The sequence below is a fragment of the Otolemur garnettii genome, unplaced genomic scaffold (genome assembly GCF_000181295.1).
Source record: "Otolemur garnettii isolate 467f Iridium unplaced genomic scaffold, OtoGar3 scaffold00027, whole genome shotgun sequence".
NCBI classification, from domain to species: Eukaryota; Metazoa; Chordata; class Mammalia; order Primates; family Galagidae; genus Otolemur; species Otolemur garnettii.
The window spans coordinates 810,124-836,339 of NW_003852422.1; the positions used below are offsets into that span (position 1 = coordinate 810,124).

A 26,216-nucleotide genomic window follows, 5' to 3' on the forward strand; every position below is an offset into this window, starting at 1 on the left:
ATTTCTTAAACTGATAGTGGTCACCTACAACAAACCCACAGACAATATCATATTGAATGGTATGAAACTGAAAACATTTCCACTCAGATCAGGAATGAGGCAAGGATGCCCCCGTCTCCACTACTACTCAACATAGTAATGGAAGTCTTTGCCATCACAAAAAGGCAAGAGAAGGTGATCAAGGGTATCCAAATAGGATCTTAGGAGATCAAACTCTCACTCTGCGCTGATGATATGATTCTATACCTGGAAAATCCCAGGAACTCAACTTCAAAACTCTTAGAAGTGATCAAGGAATACAGCAACATCTCAGGATACAAAATCAATACTTACAAGTCAGTAGCTTTTATATATGCCAACAACATCAAGCTGAAAAAACAATCAAGGACTCCATTCCTTTTACAATCGTGCCAAAGAAGATGAAATATCTTTGTTAGGAATTTACCTAACAAAGGACGTGAAAGATCTCTATAGAGAGAACTATGAAACTCTGAGTAAAGAAATAGCTGAAGATGTTAACAAATGGAAAAACATGTCATGCTCATGGCTGAGTAGAATCAACATTGTTAAAATGTCCACACTACCCAAAGCAATCTATAGATTTAATGCAATCCCTACTAAAGCACCATTGTCATATTTTAAAGAACTTGAAACAATAGTACTTCATTTTATATGGAATCAGAAAAAAACTTGAATAGCAAACACATTACTCAGAAATAAGAACAAATCAAGAGGTATCACATTACCCAACTTCAGGCTATACTATAAATCTATAGTGATCAAAACAGCATGGTACTGGCACAAAAACAGACTGGTAGATTTATGAAATAGAATAGAGAACCAAGAGTTGAACCCAACTACTTATTGTCATTTAATCTTTGACAAGCCTATTAAAAATATTCAGTGGGGGAAAAACTCCCTATTTAACAAATGGTGCTGGGTGAACTGGCTGGCAACCTATAGAAGACTGAAACTGGACTCCCACCTTTCACCATTAACCAAAATTGATTCTCACTGGATAAAAGATTTCAACTTAAGACATGAAACTATAAAAATACTAGAAGAGACTGCAGGGAAAACACTTGAAGAAATTGTCCTGGGAGAATATTTTACGAGGAAGGACCCACCCCCTCCCGGGGAATTGAAGCGACACCAAAAATACATTCCTGGGATCTGATTAAATTAAAATGCTTTTGCACAGCCAAGAGCACAGTAAGTAAAGCAAACAGACAACCTTTAGAATGGGAGAAGATTTTTGCAGGTTATGCTTCCAACAAAAGTCTCATAACTAGAATCTACAGAGAACTCAAAGTAATCAGTAAGAAAACCCCATTTCTATGTGGGCAAGAGACTTGAACAGAAACTTCTCTGATGAAGACAGGTGCATGGCCTACAAACACATGAAAAAATGTTCATCATCCTTAATCATCAGAGAAATGCAAATCAAAACCCCTTTGAGATGTCATCTAATTCCAGTAAGATTAGCCCACATCACAAAATCCCAAAACTACAGATGTTGGTGTGGATGCGGAGAGATGGGAACGCTTCTATACTGCTGGGTAGGAATGCAAGCTAATACGACCTTTTTGGAAAGAAGTCTGGAGAACACTCAAGGAACTAAAAGTAGACCTACCGTTTGATCCTTCAATTCCTCTACTAGGTATATACCCAGATGACCAAAAATCATTTTACTACAAAGACATTTGCACCAAAATGTTTATTGTAGCCCAATTCATAATAGCCAAGACATGGAAACAGCCCAACTGCCCATTGACCCATGAATGGATTAACAAATTGTGGTATATGTACAACATAGATACTACGCAGCCATAAAGAAAGATGGAGACTTCACATCATTTATGTTTACCCAGATGGAGCTGAAACATACTCTTCTTAGTAAAGTATCTCGAGAATGGGAAAAAAGTATCCAATATACTCAATACTACTATGAAATCAATATATAATCACCTACACACTCATATGAATGCCAAAACATAACTACAGTCCAGAAAGTAGAAGGGAAGTGAGAGAGAGGGGAGGGGAAGGGGGTATGGGAGGCAGGGAGAGTATTTGAGGGGACCTCACCTAGTGTGCATGATGCAATGGTACACTTCAAAACTATTAAGAAATGAGTATAATTGTGATGGATGTGTTACTTAGTTCAATGTAAGCATTTCACATTGTATATTGAAGCAGTACCCTGAACCCCATAAACGCATCAATGTACAAAGTTGTGATTTAATAAATAATAATAAAAAGAAAAGGAGAAAAAGTACGAATATATCCATAATTACTTGCTTACATTTGCAAAAGGAAAAAAACCCCGGGATGCTAAACAGGAAAATAAAAAATGTTTATATATAGGAAGCAGAAAGGAATAGGTAGGGGGAAAAGGTTTGATGCCAGATTTCTCTACTGTTTCAACATCTGAAATTCATTACCTAGTGCACATAATTACCATGTTTCCCCGAAAATAAGACATTGTCTTATATTTATTTTTTCTCAAGAAGACACACTAGGGTTTATTTTCAGGGGATGTCTTATTTTTATTAAGTATAATGCAACAATCTACATTTATTCAAATACAGTTGAGTCATCTTCTTCTGGAACCTGACAGGGAGAGCCGACCTTGTTGGTGCGGCTGGCACTAGTGATGCGTGAACTCCTTTCCCCTAGCCGTTTGGGCGTGCGCAATAGGATGTCTGCGACCTCGTTACCACAAGCGCACTGCACAAGTGCTAATAGCTGGGAGAAAGGAGCTGTGGCAGATAAAAGGTATTCCAGTCTTCCTTACTGCTCCGTGCCAAAATGCATGGCATGGCTGCATAGCCATGTCCATCACTAGTTCTAATTATTATCAGGGTAGGGCTTATATTTAACAAATGCACAGAAATCCTGCTAGGGCTTATTTGGGGGGTAGGTCTTATTTTTGGAGAAATACAGTAAATGAAACAAATAAATGTAAATAAAACACATTTTAAAAATATTAAAAAAAAGGTTACACAAAAAACACAGATACTTTACCATGTCCAAGAACAATTTATTTTGGTTTCAGTTAATTACCACCCATAAATAACTTTTAAACTAATGTGATTTTTTAGTCAGAAAGTGAAAGTTTAAGAATATGCATAATATCTTTAAAGAAGACTGACTGCTGATTGAAGAAATGGAGTTGACTTTTCCAGGTGACTTTCGTCTCCACTTAGAGGCTGCCTCACCCCCTGCCCTGCCACATGGCACATGCATCCATCGTCTGAGCTGGAAATTAAACCTTGGAAGAAGTCATTTTTCTTTAGATTGTTTGGAATTAAAAACATATTAAATTGATCCATTATGAAAATTCCTTCTATTGTGTGCTTCAGACCATGTCTGTATCTTAAGGCTATGAAACAATTTTTGTAATTATAATAACAAAACAAATTATTGACTTTAACTTAAGAAAACTGTCACTTGAATGATTAAATATTCAACCAAAATAAAACAAATCTCTCTGTAAATTGTATCATACACAGTTGCTGATTTCCATAAATTAATGAACTTTCTGTAGTAATATTATATGTGTACTATTTTTCATTTCTAAGTTTTATGTCTTTATTTTGTGTTAGTGGGAGAGTGGCCACGATGCAGTTTTAGCACTTACATGATTTATAAACACGGCTAGCATGAGCCATCAACATTGCTGCAATGAAATAAAAACTGTGCACTTCACGTAAGCACCAAGGCAAAGTTAACAGAAATGTGGCTACGTAGCTTAGAAGTCATAAGTTTGAAGTCCAGGCCTAGCTTCTTACGGCTATTCATTAACTTTGAGGTTAATCTGGAGCGTTCATTTAAAAAAAAAAAAGCTAGTATCTTTTGTTTTCTTTTTTTTGAGACAGAGTCTCACTATGTTGCCCTCAGTAGAGTGCCATGTTATCACACCTCACAGCAACCTCTATCTTGGGCTTAAGCAAGTGATTCTCTTGCCTCAGCCTCCCAAGTAACTGGGAGTACAGGCACCCGCCACAACGCTGGCTATTTTTTGTTGCAGTTGTCATTGTTGTCTAGCTGGTTCATGCTGAGTTCGAACCCGCCAGCCTTGGTGTATGAGGCTGGTGCCATAACCACTGTGCTATGGGCGCCAAGCCGTCAGCACAGCAAGTCACATAAAATAAATGATTCTTTATTAAGGGCTTCATATGTGCAAAATATAGGCTAAGAGAAGACATGTGTATCTGTGATGCATTCCCACTTTTGATTATTACCTTTTAAAGATAATGTGTATTTCTAATCCCTAAGTAATAACAGATGCAACAATCACCTTAACTAAGGATAATGTTAGTAATGGAAAAATAAATTTAGAAAGAGAAGGTGGCACACATTTCAGTAATCTCTTCACTCAGTTGGCCATGGAGGATAAGGACATGAAGTCCACATTTAGAATTCTGCTTCAGCACCTGCATCTAACCAGTAAATTTTATAAAAAGATAAAGGATTGTGCAGTGAGTTCACTTGTTACGCTGGTATGATAGTGTGGTAAAACAGATATATAAAAAATTCTTATCAAGCAAACTGAACATTATGGGGGAATCTGAGATACTCTGATCATACTTTGCTGTAATCAATACCAGACAAAGACTAATCCATATGCATCTAAAAGGCTCTTTTTAAGGGGTGATAATTTAAGTAGTTCAAAACAAGTCTCTCACTGAGCGACTCAATGACGAATTCATCTTTTCAGCCAATCAGAAGTTACTGACCTAATGTGTTTCTCATAACACACTATGAGCAGAGGCTTAAGTCTATAAAGCATACAAATTTATGGTTGTAGCTCTCAAGAAATGAAATAAAAATAAGACTGGAGAACAGGCATTTAAAGATGCTCATGTCTTGTTTTCTACACACAGTATACAGCAATGTGCCTGGGCAGAGGGCCGAGACACCCCAAGAAGGCACAGACCCACTCACAGCCAGGGAAGAGGCGGAAAAGGCCATCTCTGCAGGACACTGGGCTCAACAAGGGAGGAAAGAGGGGTGCATGCTGGCTCCTAAAATACGGAGACGTGTTAAGGCAAAGGTTTCTCACATTGGGGAAATAATTAATCATGCAAAAAGAGGAAATTGTAAGTATCTATCTCTGTGTGCTTGAATGACAAATATAAGTGTATCTGAACTCATGGTGTTCAATGTGCAAATGTATAAACTTAAGTGTAGACTTAAATATGTATGGACATCCATCCTTCTAATCATCCACATATTGATCCATATACAAACCATCTCTCCATCCACCTACCCATCCATCCATCCATCAATCCATCTATATACCACCTACCAATCCATCCATCCATCCATCCATCCATCAATCCATCTACATATCCATCTACCAATCCATCCATCCATCTATCCATCTCTCCATCCACCCATCCATCCATCCATCAATCAATCCATCTCTATCCACCCACCCATCCATCCATCAATCTCTCCACCCACTCACCCATCCATGCACCTGCAGATAGATTCACTACCAATCTACTCATCCACACATCCACATACCCTCCCATCCAGGGATGACATCCAACCCATCCATCCATTCATATGCACACACACTGTTTCACTCTGTCCACTGTGAGGGCTTGGAAACAGGATATCTCATCCAGCTCCTGGACATGACTTCTAAATATCATTCTTGGCTAAAAGGAACCCAGTGCTGATCCCAGGGCTGGAGCAAGGAAATTATAATAGAAGCCTAGAAAATCTTATAATGGTAAAACAGACAAAAAATAATTTTTAAAGAATGGGTTTATAATAGGACACAGAAGTCAGCTTAAAACATCTCCTATGGGCCAAAGAGGGGACTTTTGAATGTAAATAAAGAAATGTAAGAGATTAAAACCCCCAAATGATGAAAAACCATAAGTCACATACATGACAACACAGAGAGCACAGTACCTGGGATGAAGTGGGTGCTCAGTAAGTGTGCTTCGTGGAACACTACACTCTCTACACCACGAAGTTTTATATCATCCGATAAATTAAAAAGAATTAAATGACATATATATATATGTCTCATTTCTAATTTTTTTTTTTTTTTTGGAGACAGAGCCTCAAGCTGTCGCCCTGGATAGAGTGCCATGGCGTCAGAGCTCACAGCAACCTCTAACTCCTGGGCTCAAGCGAGTCTCCTGCCTCAGCCTCCCAAGTAGCTGGGATTACAGGCACCTGCCACAATGCCTGGCTATTTTTTGGTTGCAGCCGTCATTGTTGTTTCTGGTGGGCCCAGGCTGGATTCGAACCCGCCAGCTCAGGTGTATGTGGCTGGTGCCTTAGCCATTTGAGCCATAGCCATCATTTCTAATTTTTACCATTAATTGATATGTTCACTTCCCTCACAAAACTACATGTCACTACTGTGAGAACCATCTTTTTATCTTTATATCTTTCTTTAGCCTCTGGTTTAGGCTGCCCGACACCATGTGTGAGTGCATGGGAACCAGAAGTGAGCAGGGCCAGCTCTGCCCACAGTGTGGAGAGAGACAAGAGGCCAGACAGCTACCCTGGGTAGGCTCATTGATTAAACAGTGTTTACGGAGCACTTACTCTGTGAAGGGCACCAGAAATCCCAAGACCAGAAGGGAGAGTCCTCATAGTCAAGAAGACGATGATGTAGTGAAAGAGGCAAACAGTGGGTGACACAGCATCTCCCCTAAGAGCTTAGGCAGGGTGCTATCAGAGAGTGCTGAGGAGTTTCCAAGGCAAAGCACCAAGAATAAGGAAAAGAGCAGCCCAAGAAGAGCATCAGAGGGAGGCAGTGTCCATGGGATGCAGTCAAAATACAGTGCTCACCTAAGGAGTAATGGGTATCAGCTGAAGAGGCTGAGGCAGAGAATTAACCATACAATATCTATATTTTTGATAGGAACCTGACCTGACTATGATGTGGAGAATAAAATAAAGGGATATAGAAAGAGAATCTGAGTAAAGAAGCTGCTTTATTTGTTTGGGGGAGAGACTATGATAGCTTGAATTATGTACCATGAACTTTAAAGGGGTTGCCGAAAAGGAGGTAGTTGATGGATCTAAGCAATCTGGGATGAGTCATTCAGTGCAAGGAGAAGCACTGACTATTATGGAGGAACTGAGAACAGCAAGCTGTCTAGAGTTCATAGGGCTAAAAGTCAGTCAGGAAACATGATGGGCAGTGGAGCAAGAAGGCAGTCTTGGGACAGCTCCTGTGCAGCCACTGGTGGTGAGACCTAGAGACAGGAATCCAGCCACCTGTGGCTGGGGTGCCCTACCCAAGAACATCACTTTCGGGTAGAAAAGAGGCAGTGAGAGACTCTAGGAGCCAACAAAGACATCAGGAGCAGTGGGGGAGCAGTGGAGAACCAACATAGAAGGTGAGTGCTTGTGTGCCAGCAGAGGCCAGCTAGTTAGGCAGAGAGTTTCAGACAGAGAAGCCCAGTCCTACAGGTTTTTCTTGGACCTATGTACTTGCCAGAGCTACCTTGGAAGAGCTTGGACAAGCAGGTGATCTTAATCACTGCTGCCCAGGGGCCTGGGACTGAGCCACCAGGCAAGCAAATTGAAGTTCTCATTGTTCGGCTGCTGCCTGGGAGTGGCCATTGTGGGATAGCAGCTTAAGAGGAACAGTATCCAGGGTCCTAGTGCTAGGCTAGTTCTGGCACACCTGCTGAGCTGGGCAGTCACATTTGGGAAGACTCAAGTAAAACCTACTTTTCTGGGAAAGCCAGTTTGTGGCCAAGAGGCACTGGTCAGAAAAGTCAAGTTATGACTATTAAGCAGCTGACTAAAGCTTTAGGCTCCCAAGAGGGACTGAGGGCATATAAATCAGTAAGACTGAACTGGGTCACCACTGCAACTAGAGACTGGCTTCCAACTCCATCTTTTGCAGCCATATCAGCATCAGGATTAGCATCTCCTAACCCCAGAATGTCCCCAACATCACCTATTGTCCTTTTTCAACATTTTCCCCTAGAATTTTTGTTTTATGCTTGCCTTTTTAATTTTTCATTGTTTCTTTCTTCAATAGTAACAGCTCCATTTTAGATACATTTTTCTGCTCCTTTTATTCTTTTTATCCCAATTTTTTTCTTTAGGGTTACTTTTCTTGTTTGTTTTGTTATATTTAATTGTTCCATTTTTACATTCTTCAATAATAAGGATTCCATTTTTGCTAAAGTTTTTCTATCCCCCTGTTATTCTTTTTATCCTATTTCTCTCCTTTTGTAAAAATTTTTCTATTTCTCTTATCTTATATAAAATTCTCAAAAAACAACTAAGATATACCCCTTTTTAAATCTTACATAATTTTACATTCAATTTTCTTTATGTACTTTTATTTATTTATTTATCTATTGCTTTTTATCTGATCTCTTTATTCTTTGTCAATCTGTTTGCTTTATGGGACAGAGCCTCACTCTGAGGCCTGGGCTGGGGGAGCCTGGCTTAAGGAGACCTTGATTCCATCATCTAGAGTGTCCTCTTGCTTTGGCCTTTTGAAGAAAGCTAGTGGTATGTTCCCACAGCGACATAATATTGCTGTGTTTTCTTTTTCTGTATTTGGTAGAGGTAAAGTCTTGTTATTGCTCAGGCTGATAAGGAGCTCCTTACCTTGAGGGACCCATCAATCATAGCCCCCCAGAGGCTAAGAATTGCAGGTGTGGGTCAAAGCACTCTGTTGAGCACCCCTATTATTCCCATCTCTCCCTTTCAGTTCTTCTCCTCTTCTTCTTGTCAACCTTTCCCTTTACTTCTATCCTTTTCTTTTTTTTTTCTTCTATCTTCCCTTCTTTTCCCCATTCTCACTCTTTACTTTTCTCTTCCTTTTCGCCATATACCAAAAGGACACTCCAACATCTAAGGACAGAGACAAGGTAATTTAAAGAGAAGGAGGAAATGAAAGGAAAAAATAGGAAAATGAAGTGAAGAAGAAAACCTTCATGAGGAGGAACCAACAGAAAAATCCTGGCAACATGAAAAACCAGAACAGAGCAAACCCCATAAGGGATCATGAGGTAGCTACCGAAGAGGATTCCACCTATAAAGAAATGATAGAAAAGGAATTTAAAATGTGGATAGTAAAAACAATGAAGGAAATTGCTGGGAAGTAGAAAATAACCAAAAGAAATCCAAAAACACAACCGAATAAGGAACAAAAGGTACAAAGAATATAGAAAAGATATAGCGAAGCTTAAGAAATTGAAGGAGTCAATCAGAAAACTTAAAGATCCAGTAGAACAGATCCAATAACAGATTAGAGCATGGAGAAGAACGAATATCAGAGCTACAAGATAAAGCTCTTAAGCTAACCCAGGTAGTTAAAGAGTCAGAAAAGGAGAGAGAGAAAATAGAATATTTACCCAAAGAATTATAGAAATTCACAAATCATTGAAATATATGAATTATAGGTATCTCTGAAAGGGAAGAAGCTTGTTCCAAAGGAATGGAAGCCCTACTGGAGGATATCATAAATGAAAATTTCCCAAGTATCACCAAAGATTGCAGCATATTACTTTCAGAGGGATACTGAACCCTGGGTCATCTCAACTCAAACAGCATCTCCAAGATACACTGTCATGAACCTGTCCAAAGTCAAGACAAAAAAGAAAATTTTGCAAGCAGCCAGGAGTAAATGCCAACTGACCAACGTAGACAGCTCCAACAGGGTGGTAGCAGACTTCGCAGCTGAAATGTTTCAACCTAGAAGAGAATGATCACCTACATTTAACCTTCTTAAGCAAAACAATTTTCAGCCCAGAATACTATAATAACCTGCTTGGCTAAGCTTTAAAATTGGAGAAATCAAATTTACTGATATGTAAACATTGAAGAAATTCACCATAACAAGACCAGCTCTACAGGGAAGAGACCTATCTCCACACTGACTACCACAATGGGCCACCAATTAAGTAAACACCCAGGAACTAAAGGATAAAAGCCAGCTTCCACAATAGCCTAAAGGAATGAACTAAGCAATGGATAATAAGATAAAAAGAACTCCATCACACTTATCTGTTCTCTCAATAAATGTTAATGGCTTGAATTTGACACTGATGAGGCACAGGCTGGCTTATTGGATAAAAAAGCATAAGCAATCCACACTGTCTCCAGGAAATGCAGCTAACCTTGAAGGGCAAATCAAAACTCAAGGCAAAGGGATGGAAAATAGTACTTCAGGCGAATGGAATCAGAAGAAAGGAGGGGCTGCAATCTTATTTTCAGATGCAAGTGGATTTAAAGCAACTAAAGTTAAGAAAGACAAAAATGTTAACTTCATACTGATCAAGGGAACAATACAACAAGAAGATATTTCAATAATAAATATTTATGCACCAAACTTAAATGCTCCCAGATATATAAAACAGATCTTAATTCGTCTGAGCAATATCACATAACACCATAATAGCTGGGGACTTTAAAAGCCCTCTTACAGAGGTGACTAGATCATCTAGCCAAAAGCTAAACAAAGATACAAGGAGACTTAAACGCAATCCTAGAACAACTGGGTTTAACAGACATATAGAGAACATGCCATCCCAAAGCTAAGGAATATTCATTCTTGTTAGCCCATAGAACATTCTCCAAAATAGATCATATCCTAAGACACAAATTACACCTTCTATCTTTTCAGAAACTAGGCAACCAAGGTGGAACTCAACAACAAAAATTTTCATCCCCATACTAAGGCATGGAAACTAAACAACCCATGCTGAATGACAGTTGTGTCAAAGAAGAGATGTAGGAGGACATCATTAACTTCCTCAAACATAACAAGGATGAAGACACAAGCTACTAAACCTGTGGGACACTGCAAAAGCAGTCATCTGAGGGAAATTCATCACATTAGATGCCTACATCCAAAAAACAGAAAGAGAGCACATAAAAAAAAAAAACCCAAGAGATGAAACCAGTCTCTACTTGCCATCTGATCTTTAATACATCAAACAAAAGCATACGGCAGGGGAAAAGAATCCCTATTCAACAAATGGTGCTGAGAGAACTGGATAATCATATGTAAAAGACTGAAACTGGACCCGCAACTTTCACCACTTACTAAAATTGACTCAAAGTGGATAAAAGATTTAAATCTAAGACATGAAATGATAAAAATCTTAGAAGTGTGGGGAAAACTCTCGATGATGTCAGCCTGGGGAAAGATTTTATGACAAAGACTTCAGTGGCAATTGCAACAACAACCAAAATAAACAAATGGGACTTAAGTAAGCTGAAAAGCTTCTGCACAGCTAAAGACACAACAATTAAAGCAAACAGACACCCTTCAGAATGGGAGAAGATATTTGCATGTTATGAATCTGACAAAGGCTTGATAACTAGGATCTACAGAGAACTCAAAATAATCAACAAGAAAAGAACGAAAAATCCCATCTACCACTGGCCAAGAGATATGAGCAGAACCTTCTGTGAGGAAGACAAAAGAATAGCTAACAAACATTTGGAAAAATGCTCATCATCCCTGATCATCAGAGAAATGCACCACCCTGAGGTATCACTTACCCCCAGGGAGAAGAGCCCACATCACAAAACCCTAAAGTCGCAGATGCTGCAGGGGATGTGGAGAGAGGGAACACTCACACACTGCTGGTGGGACTGCCAACTAATATGACCTCTTTGGAAGGAAGTATGGAGAATCCTCAAAGAACTCAAATTAGACCTTCCATTTGATCTTGCAATCCCAGTACTAGGCATCTATCCAGAAGAGAAAAAAATCATTTTCTCATAAGAACATTTGCAGTAGACTGTTTATTGCAGCTCAATTTATAATTGCCAAGATGTGGAAACAATCTAAATGCCCATCAACCCAGGAACAGATCAACAAGCTGTGGTATATGTATACCATGGAATACTATTCGGCCACTAAAAAAGATAGAGACTTTACATCCTTTGTATTGGATGGGGGTGAAGCATGTTCTCCTTAGTAAAGTATCACAGGAAGGGAGAAGAATCCAATGTACTCAATACTAATATGAAGCCAGTAGACAACTGAATACATGCCCATATAAGAGAAAATCAAATCAATTCAAGGTGGGGGAGGGGGGCGGAGTGTGGGGGAATGGGTGTGCCCCTACTTAATGGGCACAATGTTAGGGTATATGACATACCTTTTGGGAATGGGACACAATTACAAAGGGATTCTACCTAACATGTGCCAACATCGTAATTATTTGTTTCCTCAAATTAACCTAAAATTAAATAAGTAAATAAAAATAAAATTTAAAAAAAAAGAAGTCAGGATACAGAGGACATGAAGCTGTCCTGAGTCTGTGGGAGTAAAAGTCAGTCAGGACACAGGAGACAATCAGCCATCCTGTGACTGTGGGACCAACAAGTGTGTGTTTGTTTGTTTGTTTATTTATTTATTTAGAGACAGAGTCTCAAGCTGTTAGTCAGGGTTGAGTGCTGTGGCATCATAGCTCATTGCAACCTCTAACTCTTGGGCTCAAGCAATCCTCTTGCCTCAGTTTTTTCTATTTTTAGTAGAGATGGGATCTCACTTTTTGCTGAGGCTGGTCTCGAACTCATGAGCTCAAGCAATCCACCTGTCTCGGCCTTCCAGAGTGCTGGGTTTACAGGTGTGAGCCACTGTGCCTAGCCCCAACAAGTGTTTAGAAGGAAGTTCCAAGCACAAGCCCACAGGCATGGCTACTTGATGAGTGGATTTGACTGGATGGCAGTTACTATGCTATATTTAATGTTATAGAGCTAATATTTCAAAACACTAAGAAACTCACATTTACATGACATTTTAAAATGTTACAACAGGTAATTGTCAGCAAATTCTGCTAATTACACAGGAGAAATGGAAGTTCTTTAATTTCATTTTAAGTTAACGCAGTTTAGAAAAGAAAATTTGGTGCACCTGCTATTCAAAAGTCAATAAAAACAAATTACTTATATTAGCATCTAGAATATCCTTTTAGAGGAATAAAAAGATATTCACTCAAAAACACAGTTATTAAGATTGGTTTCTAAGAAATTTTCTTTTAAATTACCACTAGATAAAGGCAACCGTGGAGTGAAAGAATGCATGAGCTCTTCCTCAGGGAAAAAAACTCAGTCTTCAAGGAACATGTGCAGCACTGCTCAGACTCTCAAGATCACAGTGTTCACCAGCACGAAACTGGTCGGTCTTGAACTCTCTCACGCCCTGGGCTTCTCCATCTGACAGGGCACAGTGCAGTGTGCTCCAGGCAAGTGTTTCCTGGAAATGTGCTAGAAGTCTCTGCAAACCAGGTGCTGGTACCAACTATTCCCTTCTCCCAATAGGAAGCTGCATGCGCCTGACAGAGCCTTCTCACTCTATCAGTGGTTTCCTGGCCATGGCCATGAGCCTCAAGGACAAATGTTCCATCTAGCTTGCCCAGGGCTGAGTGCCTATGCTCTCCTGAAAGAATGATGGGTCCCTATCTAAGGAGGGAGGATGAGAGTGGTTGTATAGAGGGGTACAGGAGTGATAACTACACCAAGGGACCTCTTTTCTAGCTGGCCATTGGCTTAAAACTGTCCCTGGAAAAGTGTGTTTCCAAAACCACAGCACGGGTATGACCTGTTTGAGACATGGGTGACAAGGAAGGAACCCCACTTACATAATTATGGAGTGTGTGTCCCTGACACACAGACCCATCCCAGGCTGGCAGCTCACAGAAACTCCTGAGGAACGTGATGGAGTATGTCCCTGACACACAGAACTATCCCAGGCTGGCAGCTCACAGAAACTCCTAAGGAACGTGATGGAGTGTGTCCCTGACATACAGACCCATCCCGGGCTGGCAGCTCACAGAAACTCCTGAGGAACGTGATGTTCACTCCAACTAGTCAGGATCTCACTTCTCCAGCAGCATCAAAAACATAACCATCCTTTGGAGCCCACTTTTATCCCCTTTTTACAGAGGGTGTAAACACGGCCTTTCTTACTCCAGTCCTACTAAACATTAAGACTGCCTCACTAGAAACGCTGAAGAGCCAGGTAGTAAGAAACACTGAGTCTTGCAGGAAATGTTATGAAAAATAATTATCACACAGTCCTAATGGGTCTGTCACAAATTTCTAAGTTTCTATGGCTTTGGTGTAAGGAATCAAGGAATTCAAAACATAAAGACAATTACGAAAATACTTGATTCTTGAATGAGTAGTAATACTCTACCAAGAATTTGGGTTTGTTTTTTTTTAGACAGGACCCGCTTTTTTAGGCACTGGGACTATAGGCGCCCACCACAACACTCAGCTAGTTTTTCTATTATTAGTAGAGTTAGGGTTTCGGTCTTGTTTGTGCAACACTCAGACAGTTTTTTTTATTTTTAATAGAGTTGGGGTCTCGCTCTTGTTCAGGCTGGTCTTGAACTCTTGAGCTCAAGGGATCCTCCCAACCTTGGCCTCCCAGAGTGCTGGGAATACTGGTGTGAACCACAGAGCCAGGCCAAAAATTTTGATTATAGAAAATTTAGCTCACATGATGAAATACCATAAAATATAGTTCCTAATATGCAATACATGCTTAGTAAGTCCTTCCAGTTCAGAACTTTATGTAAAACTAAGTCTTTTTAGTAATATAAAGCACTGACTTTAAACAAACATTCTTGTGTTTCCTATTTAGAACACCTGCTTTATAATCAAATTCCCATTTAAAAATAATTTAGGGGCAAAAATCTAAGTTTTCTAGTTCAAATATTTGCTATATGCTCTGTTTTATAAAGCATCACATCCCAGATGGTATCATTCAGATTGCTTTTTCAACATTTAGTATTTTGCTTCTTTACTGCTTTCCTGAAATTATAAACTTATTTATGTTTGCATTGCTGATGATGATGCATTGCTTTTAACTGAAAGCAGCTGTAATAACGAAGCGTGCGTCCCTGCAAAAGCAGACGTATACTGGCACGGCCCACAGGCTGCACTGTGTCCCATCTCCAAGCTCCTGAATTACTTCATGGTAGGTTTGTTTTCTAGTTAATCTTTTCCTGATGAGGCATTGAAAACTATGATTTGTTAATATTAATAATAGTTATCCCAAAAAAGCATTCCAAGAGTCTTTTTATCTCTGTAGACTGACTGTAATACTATGTTCTACAACATGTAGCTCTTTTGTGAAGCACATGGGCACATTTTTAAATAAGTATTTAAACTCGAAAATATTTTATTACTCAAGAAGGCAACTATTAGGAAAATTAAGGGGTACTATAATTATATGCAACCACAAGGAAAGAAAAAATGTTATTCTACTGTGAATTTTATTTTAATACAAATATAACATTTTAAATATCAATAAAGTATCCTTCTTGAAAGAAGAAAGCTATTCTCCAAAACAGCCTTGGTATTTCAACAAGCACAGAGCTCCACAGCTGACTATTTTTTTCTGTGAAATGAAAAACACCCTGACAACAGTTCACCCCCAGGCAGCAGTTCTGAGTCACCCAAAGCTCATGCTGCCGTCTCCTCTGCAAGGAGACATCTGAAAGCATCTTGTTATTAGAAACACAAATCAATATGCTCAAGGGATTATAACAGCTGCTTGAAGCAATTTGTATTATCATTTAATCCTTGATGTTTTCGCTGTGAGCAACTTATTATTATGAATGGCATGAAAATAGCAACTTGTCCTAATGGATTTTTCTTAACCTCTGTAAGAATTTGTTCCTCTTAAATGTGATCAAGCCTCATCCCTTTTAATACATCTGAGACTAAGTTTTACAAAGTAGTCCATTACTCAAATTGTAGTCCCTGTAATTTGAACTTTTTCCAAATATTATTATAAAACTAATTGCTTAGTAATAAAAACTTTTTATTTATTCAAAGTTCTAAAATAAATTTTTTCAACTGTGAGTAGACCCCCACCTCTCACATCTGTCCTTAGCACTGTGACGAGGTGAAATGTTCTAATCCTCAGATTTAAGAATCTGTTTTAATCTTAGAGTGTTCTTCCATCTAACAAAATTTCAGGATTTATGCTTAATCTCTATGTGTGGATAAGACATGCTATATTTAAAAAATTCTAATAAACTATTACAGGCATAAAGCTATACTTTCCAATTATATAAAATCATCAACAAAGAATTTAAGAACCAATTTCAGGGACAAATCTGAAAGAATGAATTACAGTGGGACATTTGACAGTATCATGAAGTTTAGTTGCACCTTAACTAATTTATACAGGATTTTTAAACCTTAGATTTTAGTGGCCAGAGGGAAAGGACATAAAAACTCGAGCAGAGGTTCTCCATCTGTTTCTGATGTAGCAAGTCTGAGACAGGCAAGAATTTGCTTTTTCAGGTCCTGCTCTTGGGGCAGGCAGCCTGATGCAGATATGGCCAGGCTGGAGCACTCGCGCCCCACTCAGCCGTCTTGGATATGAGAGAGGGTATCAAGGCAGCCATTAGACCAAGTGTCTCTTTTTATCTTATAAAATGCACAATTAGGGATAAAGTGGCATGACAGGTATAACCAGGGAAAGGTCAAACAGGAAGGGCCATCAGCTGGCCTGGGCTTGGGTGCGTGAGTGATCCTGTTACTGTCCTCAGATTTCTATGTTTGAAATTTTCCTAATTTTTTTTTTTTTGTTAAAAAGCAGCTAAAGAACAAACAGCCAAAATGAAGACAAAATGAATGAATGGCCAAAGTTTGGGGGCATTAGCTGAGGAGAATGACTTTTTATTTTTATTTATTATTTCTTTAGAGACAGAGTCTCACTATGTCTCCCTCAGTACAGTGTGGTGGAGTCACAGTTCACAGAAACCTCAAACTCTTGGGCTTAAGCAATTCTCTTGCCTCAGCCTCCCAATTAGCTGGGACTACAGGCACCTGCCACAACGCCCAGCTATTTTTTTGCTGTAGTTCTCATTGTTGTTTAGCAGGCCCAGGCCTGGTTCGAACCTGCCAGCCCCAGTGTACATGGCTGGTGCCCTAACCACCGAGCCGCGAATGGCTAATTTAAAGATACACATTTTATAAAGCAACTATTCAAATTGCTTAGATACCTAATATCCATCTGCTTAACTCTGGGAGGACATTTTTAAAAGTACAAACACTAGAGCCCATAGCCAATATGGGAAAGCAGCCTTCCCCTGCCTTCTCTTCAGCTGGTGGCTGGGGACAGTGCAAGTGGAGCTGCACTCATCCGTGAAGAGCCAGTGTGCCGAGGCCTCCCCTTGCTGAGGCCTGCCAGGCCGACAGGCAAGGACTGAAACACAATCTGTAGGACTCCAGAGATGCCTTTCTTATTACAAAATGTAGACTGCTAATACCAAGCAAATTTAGAAGGTTATTATTAAAAAAAAAAAAGGAAGGGGCAGCGGCTATGGCTCAAGGAGTGGGGCACTGGCCCCATATACCAGAGGTGGCGGGTTCAAACCCAGCCCCAGCCAAAAAAAAAAAAAACTGCAGAAAAAAGGAAGGGGAGAGGAAGAGGAAGAGAGAGAGAGAAAGTGCAGGAATGGTGGAAACCAAGAGAACTCCGAGGCTTTATGGTAGCTGGATGGTACGGAACCAGCACCTTGTATAAACTAGGTACATAGTAACTACTTCTTGATTAACAATAAAGGTTGGAAAATCATGGCACTGGAAACATTTCTTTTTATAGAAAAATAGTAAAAATTACAGGTGACATTAACTGAGCACCCTCTTGTAGGAACAATGCAGGCATTACCTTGTTCTCAGTATCACAGTAACTACTGTCCCTACCTCACAGAAGAGGGATGTAGAATTAGGCCGTCTGCAGGGGAAGCAGCTGCTGTGGAAGGGCCAGTCTGGACGCTCACCCGGGCAGTGCAACTCCAGGGCACAATTCTTAACTGTGATCAGAAGCTTCAGAGGCCACTTGTACAACTCTGGATCAAAACCCCCAGGAAAGAGCAAATGGTCCCCAAATAAAAGATATAGAGAGGAAAAAAATAATGAAGTGGAGACTGAGTCAAGGGAAAAATGACAGGAAAGGAGTCCAACAGAAGAACGAGACAGGCCTTAAAAAGTCACATTAAAAGGCAGTAGGCTTTTAAGATTTTAAAATTAATACTTGAAATTAAATTTACCACCAAATGCTATCACACAGATACAAAAGCAAAACCATTAAGGCCTCTTTGCCTACCTGCCCTGGCAACAGACACCTGATTGCTATCTGCGGCAAAAGTCTCTACTCTGTAAGCCCATATCCTGCTTTGATCTATAAACCTACCTTTTTCTTCCTCAATAAACTTAATAAACTGCCTCAATAAACTGTCTTTAAAAACCAAAAAAGAAAGAAAGTCAAACCATTAAGAAAATAAAATGGTTGTGGCTCATCCCTGTAATCCCAGCTCTTTGGGAGGCTGAGGTGGAAGAACTGAGACCAGGAGTTTGAGACCTGCCTGGGCAACACAGTGAGACCCCATTTCTACAGAAAACAACTGAAAGTAGCCAGGCATAGTGGGGTACACCTGTAGCCCCAAGTACTCAAGTATCTGAGGCAGAAGGATCACTTGAACTCAAGAGTTGAAAGAACTCAGTTCCTCAGATTGAATATAATTAGTGGCTATGATGATGCCACAGCACTCTAGCTGGGGCAACAGAGCAAGACCCTGCCTCAAAAAAAAGAAATGAGGCTCGGCACCTGTAGCTCAGTGAGTAAGGTGCCGGCCACATACACCAAGGCTGGCAGGTTTGAGCCTGGCCCAGGCCAGCTAAACAACAATGACAACTGCAACAAAAACATAGCTGGGCATTGTGGTGGGCACCTGTAAGTCTCAGCTACTCAGGAAGCTGAGGCATAGAATCACTTAAGCCCAAGAGTTTGAGGTTGCTGTGAGCTGTGATAACAGAGCACTCTACTGAGGGCGACATAGTGAGACTCTGTTGAAAGAAAGAAAAGAAAGAAGGGGAGGAGAGAGGAGGGAAAAAGGAAGGAAGAGTCATATGGGAATGGGGAGGGAGGGATAGGAGAGGATGGAAGTGGAGGGAAGAGAAAAGGGAAGGGAGAGGAAGGGAGGGGAAGGGAGAAGAGAAGAAAAAACCCTAGAACTTATATGTACATTAGAATATTTTAGTCTTGCTCGCTTAAGAAAAAAAAAATCTCTGTACTCAGAAAACATAAGTACTTATCTGATTCTAAATCTATTAAAAATTAGTTTAGTCATTTATTTTAAAGTAACTTTTATCAATTTAAGGAAAGTGCCATTTATGACAATTTTTTTAATGTTCTTATCAAAGAAGCATGCTGAACTTTGTCAAATGCTTTTTCAGCATCTATTGAAAGGATCATAGGCCTTTGTTTTAGTTCCGTTTATGTGGTGCATGATGTTACAGATTTGCATTATGCTGAACCAGCCTTGTATCCCCGGATGAAGCCTACCTGGACGTGATGAATTATTTTTCTGGTGCATAGCTGAATTTCGTTTGCTAAGATTTCATTGAGTATTTTTGCAACTATATTCATTGAAGATATTGGTCTGTAGTTTTCTTTTGTTATGCCCTTTCCTGGCTTCAGTATCAGGGAACTGGGAAGGATTCCTTCCTTCCCAATGTTATGAAATAGTTTCTGCAATATAGGTACAAGTCTTTTTTCTAAGATTTGGTAGAATTCTGGTGTTGAGCCATCTGATCCAGGACATTTTTTGTTGGAAGATTTTTTATTGTTACTTCAATTTTGGTGTTGATGTCAGTTCAAGAGTTTTACTTTTTCCTGGTTGAGTCCAGGAAAAAGTGTGATTCCAAGGTTTGTCCATTTCTTTCACGATTTCCATTTCTGAGCATAGGGAATTTTATAGTATTTAGTGATCATGTTTTATATTTCCATGGTATCTGTTGTCATCTCCTCTTCTTCATTTTTGATTGAGCTTCTTAGAGACTTTACTTTTTTGTTTCTGGTCAATATATCACCAAAAGCTTATTCTGTTAATCTCAGAGAACCAACTTTTTGCTTCATAAATCTGCCTGGTTCTTTTGTTCTCAATTTCATTTAGTTCTGATCTGATCTTGGTTATTTCTTTCCTTCTGCGAGGTTTGGGGTTGGTCTGCTCTTCCTTTTCTAGTTCTTGGAGATAGTTTATTAGGTTGTTGATCTGTAATCTTCCTGACTTCCAAAGGTAGGCATTTAAGGTGATGAGTTTCCCTCTCAGGACTGCTCTTGCAGCATCTCACAGGTTTGGACAGCTGTGGCCCCACTGTCATTTAGTTCAGAGAATCCACTGAGGTCCGCCTTTATCTCCTCCATGACCCAACTATCACTCAATAATAAGTTGTGCTCCATGACTTTGTGTGGAGATGAGTGTTTCAGCTGGAGTTGATTTCTAACTTAGACCACCGTGGTCTAAAAAGATACACAGAATAATTTCCATTTTTTTTAATTGTTGAGGCTTGTTTTGTGGCCTAGGATGTGATTGATCTTGGAGAATGACCCATGAGCTGATGAGAAACATGTGTGTTCAGTAGCGTTGGGGTGGACACTCTGTAAACATCTGTTAAGCCCATTTGTTCTACAGTCATGCTGAAGTCCACAATTTCTCTGCTTAGTCTCTATTGGGAGGATCTGCCCAGTTCCATCAGTGGGGTGTTGAAGTCCCTGCCTATAATGGTGTTGTTTTGTTTAGATCAAGTAGAATTTGCTTTACAAATCTGAGAGCACCTAAGTTGGGTGCATAAATATTTAGGATTAATATCTCTTCTGAAAAAATGCTCATTTCATTAAGGAAATGCAAACCCAAACCACACTGAGATATCACCTAACGCTAATGAGAAGGGCCACTTCGTAAAGTCCCAAAGCAATGGATGCTGATGTGGAAGTGGAGAGAAAGGGACGCTCACAGGACAGCCTCTATGGATAGCAGTACAGCGACGCCTCAAAGAACTAAAAGCAGACCTACCATTTGATCCCGCAATCCCACTACTAGGGATTTACTCAGAGGAAAAGAAAGACATTTTATCATAAAAGATACTTGCACTCAATCAAATGTTTATAGCAGCACAATTCACAATCGCCAAGGTATGGAAACAACCCAAGCGCCCTTCAACACATGAATGGAGTAATAAACTGTGGTATGTGTACGCCATGGAATATTATTCAGCCAAAAAAGATGGAGACCTAGTATCTGTTGTAATAACCAGATGGAATAGGAGACCATTCTCTAAGTGAAGTGTAGCTAGAATGGAAAAACAAACACCACATCTACTCAATATTGCATCAGAACTAAGTGATGGAGAGCTATGTGCTCCTAGGGAAACAAAACTTAGTGAACTCCGAGTAGAAGGAAGGGAAGTAGGGTCTGGGCAAACTCCCACCCAGCGGGGCACTGCACACTTTCTGGGTGAAGGATACATCTGTACCTCTAATTTTTAGCCATACAAAAGTAAACTATGTAACCAAAACATATGTACCCCCATAATAACCTAAAATAAAACAACAAAATAACCTTTAATTCCATTGTAGAATTACTGACTTGCATTACGTTTAATATCAAACTTAGAGTAAATTATAACTGAAATTTAAAGAGATAATTTTTCCCATTATCAAAAGTAAAACTTACACTGAGACAACAGCAACATCGTTCTTCCACTTACACCTCCACCCCATGCACACAGCTGGAGTCTTCTCAGACACACAGCTCCCCTCTGTGTGCGGCAAAGACTCTCAAAAGGCAGACTCTATACTGCAGAGGCCATGGACTCACACTGACTGTGTAAATACTAACTTCAGGAACATACTCAATTTAGGAAAATAATCAAGTACTCTTTAAAATGAATATTTCGTTTTCAACATGCTTCTTCTGAAATGGAAATAAATAAAACTCGTGTAACAATATAACATTATGAAGTTAAATACTCCAAAAACATTAATAGAGATTCCTTTGTTTTAAAAATGAACCATAAACATAAAAATAAAGAGTATAGATTGTAAAATAAATAGATTGAAGTTAAGAAAGTACACAGCTATAATTAACTGTCAATTATGTATCTAACAATGAAAATTTAAGACATATATAAAACTCTGATTAGCCAAGGGAAGATACTTTCAGAAATCCTTCAGTACGACAGTGCTGTGATATAAATACAGAGAACTCACATCCTAAATGACTAACATTTCTGAATGTCAATTTTTGTGCTGTACATTAAGAGGACATGAATAAGCTGAGTCAGAACTACACAACTTTCTTACTGAAAGGAAAAGCAAGTCCATCTGTGCGGCTGCCCCTCCATCTGTCCTACCTTATTTTTCGGATTGGATGTGTTCATAACACTTCGAGTCTCCTTTCCAGTGTAAATGACAACACCTATCACAGTACCTGCAAAGACACGAAAGTGGTCCTTATAGAAATACTTTCGAGATAAGCAAGGAGATAATTATTTTGATGGAAAATATTACACTACTTGGTTTTACGTAAATGTATCCAACACTGCATTCAATTCGGCTACTTCAGGAAAATCTAATCTCAACTTTTAAAACAGACTTTGACAGAATCAAATGATTTGTTAAGCAATATAAATTTAACCTACATATAATACTAGAAAATGTACTAATATTCTTTTCACTGACAACAAAAAGAATGACACTGGCCTTTCACTACTGTTTACTGTGTTGCTGGAGTTAAACTGAGAGAGGGTAAGTTCTTAACTATCAAATCATCACCTGACCTTCATGCCAAAGATAGTGCCAGCTGAACCAGTTTCTTTTGTTGCTGTTTGGCTGAGGCTGAGTTTGAACCTGCCACCCTCGGCATATGGGGCTGGCGCTCTACCCACTGAGCCACAGGTGCCGCCCCCCAGAACCAGTTTCTTTTGACAAGACCTTGACTCCCACTGTGAAGATCACTCAGACCCTTCCTTTCACTGTAAAGTGCTACTAAGTAAAGCAAAGGAGGTCTTTGCTAATATTTCAGAGTGTATACTTAATAACCATAATAGAAATATTATAAAAAGGTTTTGATTTTACATTTAGAAACTACTCATCTGTTTTTCCTTGTCTCTGAAAGTTTAGTTTTCCAATTTTACAAGATTACAATTTTTAAGCTTAAAAAAGAACGGCTCACAGATTACAAAAGTTTTGATGCACTTATCTCCAGAATGTCAGAATTAAAAACCACAGAAGTCTCCTTCTACAATTATAGCTACTCATAATTTATACTCCTAATTTTCATCCTTAATGTTTATAAATTTTGAAGGTAAGAAACATCATTATTGTGAGAAAGATAACATACACATAATACTCATTACAGTTACAGAATCAACTACAAGAACTTAAGGTGAGAAAGATAATATACACATAACACTCATTACAGTTACAGAATCAACTACAAGAACTATACAAAATGCCTTTGATTTCACACTAATTTAATATCTAAAATTTAGTAAGTTCTGAGTCAGAACCTTTGGAGTAAGTATTCCAGACTTGGGTTTGGGGACATTGGATATGCTGCATATTACCCTACATACGTGGTTTACTCTTTTGCCCTAAGAGAATGGAGAACGTTCTAGTAATTTTATGTGTTAAAAAGCAAAATCATGTCTTTGAAACAAAACTCACACCTTCCACTTTAGGAAACTCAGGAAGGTCAAGGCATTAAAGTACTCCTCAGTGACCTCTAGCCTCAGAGGACACATATTTTTCTTCTTAAACTGTGTGGCATTGGCAAAGTTGGGAGGCTCCAGTTTGCCAAGTTCATGGACGGCATGGCCAGCTGAGATGTGAGGTGAAATCTCAACCAGCTGGACAAGTGCTGTCTTCCTCACTGTCCATACAAACCTCCCAGATGAGATGACCATACTTAGGACACATAAGCATTAAATATATAATGACATAATACCATGAAAAGTTTTCAAAAACTTGTATCATAGAATACTTGTATGTCAGTGAAGCAAAATGTTAAATATGACCCTGTCAATATTTTCTTTGTATTTTGCCAATTTAGTCTAACTTAATAGAAATAGAAAAGCACCATTAATGTTGAATAATTACAATGATGTAACAAGGTGAACTGCAAACTTAATGTGTGTTCTAACATAAGCTGAGTGACCAAATCTCAAAGGTGCCTTGGCAATACTCAAACTAGAATTTTACCCTAAAAGCAGATTTTTAAGCAATATGGATTTCTAGGCTGGCATTACCATTTACAGTACCCAAATTAAATGTGAGAGATGATGAGACATTCACAATAGCATTTAACAAAATCTCTGATGCTACATTTGCATAATCTGTCAAAATTTGCTAAAGCCTCTCAAATGTATTCCCTCATTTGATAGTCACCACAGTGAGTATGGGCTGTCATCAGATTAAATGCATTTTTTTCCTGAGTCTGGCATGCTTTTTAACACATAAAATTACTAGAACATTCTCCATTCTCTTAGGGCAAAAGAGTGAGTAAACCGCGTATGTACGAGAGAAAAGACGTCACTGCTGGCTGTGAAAGGAGACCTGAGAGCAACAGGAGCTCACGCACATCTGGAGCCGCCTCGGACGGTGGAGGTGAAATAAGACAAAGCACTGCAAAGATCTCCCAGTCAATCTGGGAGAATTTCACATTTAATCTATACTTTAAATATTAAATTTAGCTCCCCTCCCACTGGTTCAAACGTGAAAAGCTTCTACGTCAGAAAGACATAATAGCTCAATAACATGCTAGTGTGTTAAAATCACAATAAAGAAACTCTCAGCAGGCAGGTGCCCTAAAGGTGATGGTGACATAACATTCAAAATTAAATTTAAAAGAATTTAGTTCAACATACACTGAGAAAATAACATAAGCAATTTATAAGCACTTAATATTTAAATCCAGTGATTATATTTGATCCACACTTATACATCTCAAATTGACTATAGCTAATTAAAAACTAATACAAAAAATATTCAGATGTGTTGGGTCCGAACAGGGTACAAATACCACAGTGCTCCCTCTTGCGCTCCACTGACTCAGGGCCTCGAGCTCGGGGCCTTGGCCATCCGCTGTGCTGGTCCCCGATGGCTGCAGTGTGAAAGTCATTATGGGGTCCAATTTCATTAATTTAAACCTCTCTTCAGTCACAACTTCACTTGAGTGGAACAGTAATTAATCTTTTAGCTCTTATGTGACTCCCTTGTTACAAGTTATACAGAAAATTCCACATAAAATCCTACCAACTTCTAATTAATAGTGTAGTATTTTAAGCAAACAACTTTCCAAATGCAGAATAAGCAAAAAGAAAAAAAGAATACAAATGCTAAGAAGACCAGATTTAGGGAAAAAAGATACTTTCCTTTATACAAAAAATTCAAATTCATAGCTGCAAAACATAATTCAGTGAGTCAAACTACGTATCTCACTTAATATTTAAGGAGTCAGCCTAAGGAGTCAGTCAATACAACACTTTTAGTTGCTCTATTTAAATACCAGTGGGGACAGGTCAGGGATGGTTTGTTTTTACCTGTGTCTGACCCCCACAACTCTGAAACCACTGACATGATACTATGTTGACTCTGCAGATTATTGACCAAGCCTCAGAAATTCAAAATTAAGATTATTCACAGAACATTTTATACACATACAAAAATTATAAACCCTACATAACTTTAGCTAAATAATTAATAGCTATAAACCCACCTGATCTAAAAGATAGCAAAGTGCTTACTTAAAATTTACTCAATAAAATAAAACAAAGTAAATATGTATTTATGGGTGTACAAAAGATGTAAAGAGCTCTCTGGCAATCACAGAGTATTGATCATGTACCCAGAATCTGCTAGTTACTGGAAAAGAAAGCAGACAGGGCCACATACACCAGCTCTGGAACTCACTGTAGCTCCCATGTGCTGGACTCCACGGAAAGCAAGCAGGAGGCGCAGAGAGAACACAGGGTGGATGCGGATACACACAGACCAAGTGGCAGGTCCAGGAAAAACTGAGGAAGATGACAATGTGGGCCTCAGAAACTCAGAACCTGACCACCGCTGGGCAACAGCAACATAGGTGACCTGTACTAAATCCAAATTCCACAGCGGGACACACCGAGTGACATGGAGACCTATGCTCCCTCAGGAGTCCACACAGCTAAGAACACAGATGTGGGAGAGCAACACCCACGACTGGGGTCCACGTGGCCAGAGACAGACAGGAGAGACCTGCACCCACGACTGGGGTCCACATGGTCTGGAACACAGACAAAGGGAGACCTGCACCCACATCTGGGGTGAATGTGGCCTGGGACACCGCCACATACAGGACACCTGTGCTCACATCTGGGCTTCATGTGGCCAGGGACATGGACAGAGG

At 39.4% G+C, this 26,216-nt stretch overlaps 1 protein-coding gene across 2 annotated transcripts in view; it reads right to left on the reverse strand.

Annotated features, from left to right (window-relative positions):
• The window catches only part of ATP9B (ATPase phospholipid transporting 9B (putative)), a 244,444-nt gene that overhangs the window by 113,566 nt on the left and 104,662 nt on the right, over positions 1–26,216 (reverse strand). For both annotated transcript variants that reach the window (XM_003788391.3, XM_003788390.3), the window contains exon 11: positions 22,183–22,259. In XM_003788391.3, the coding sequence (XP_003788439.1) occupies positions 22,183–22,259 (77 nt within the window). The remainder of the gene's footprint in view (positions 1–22,182; positions 22,260–26,216) is intronic.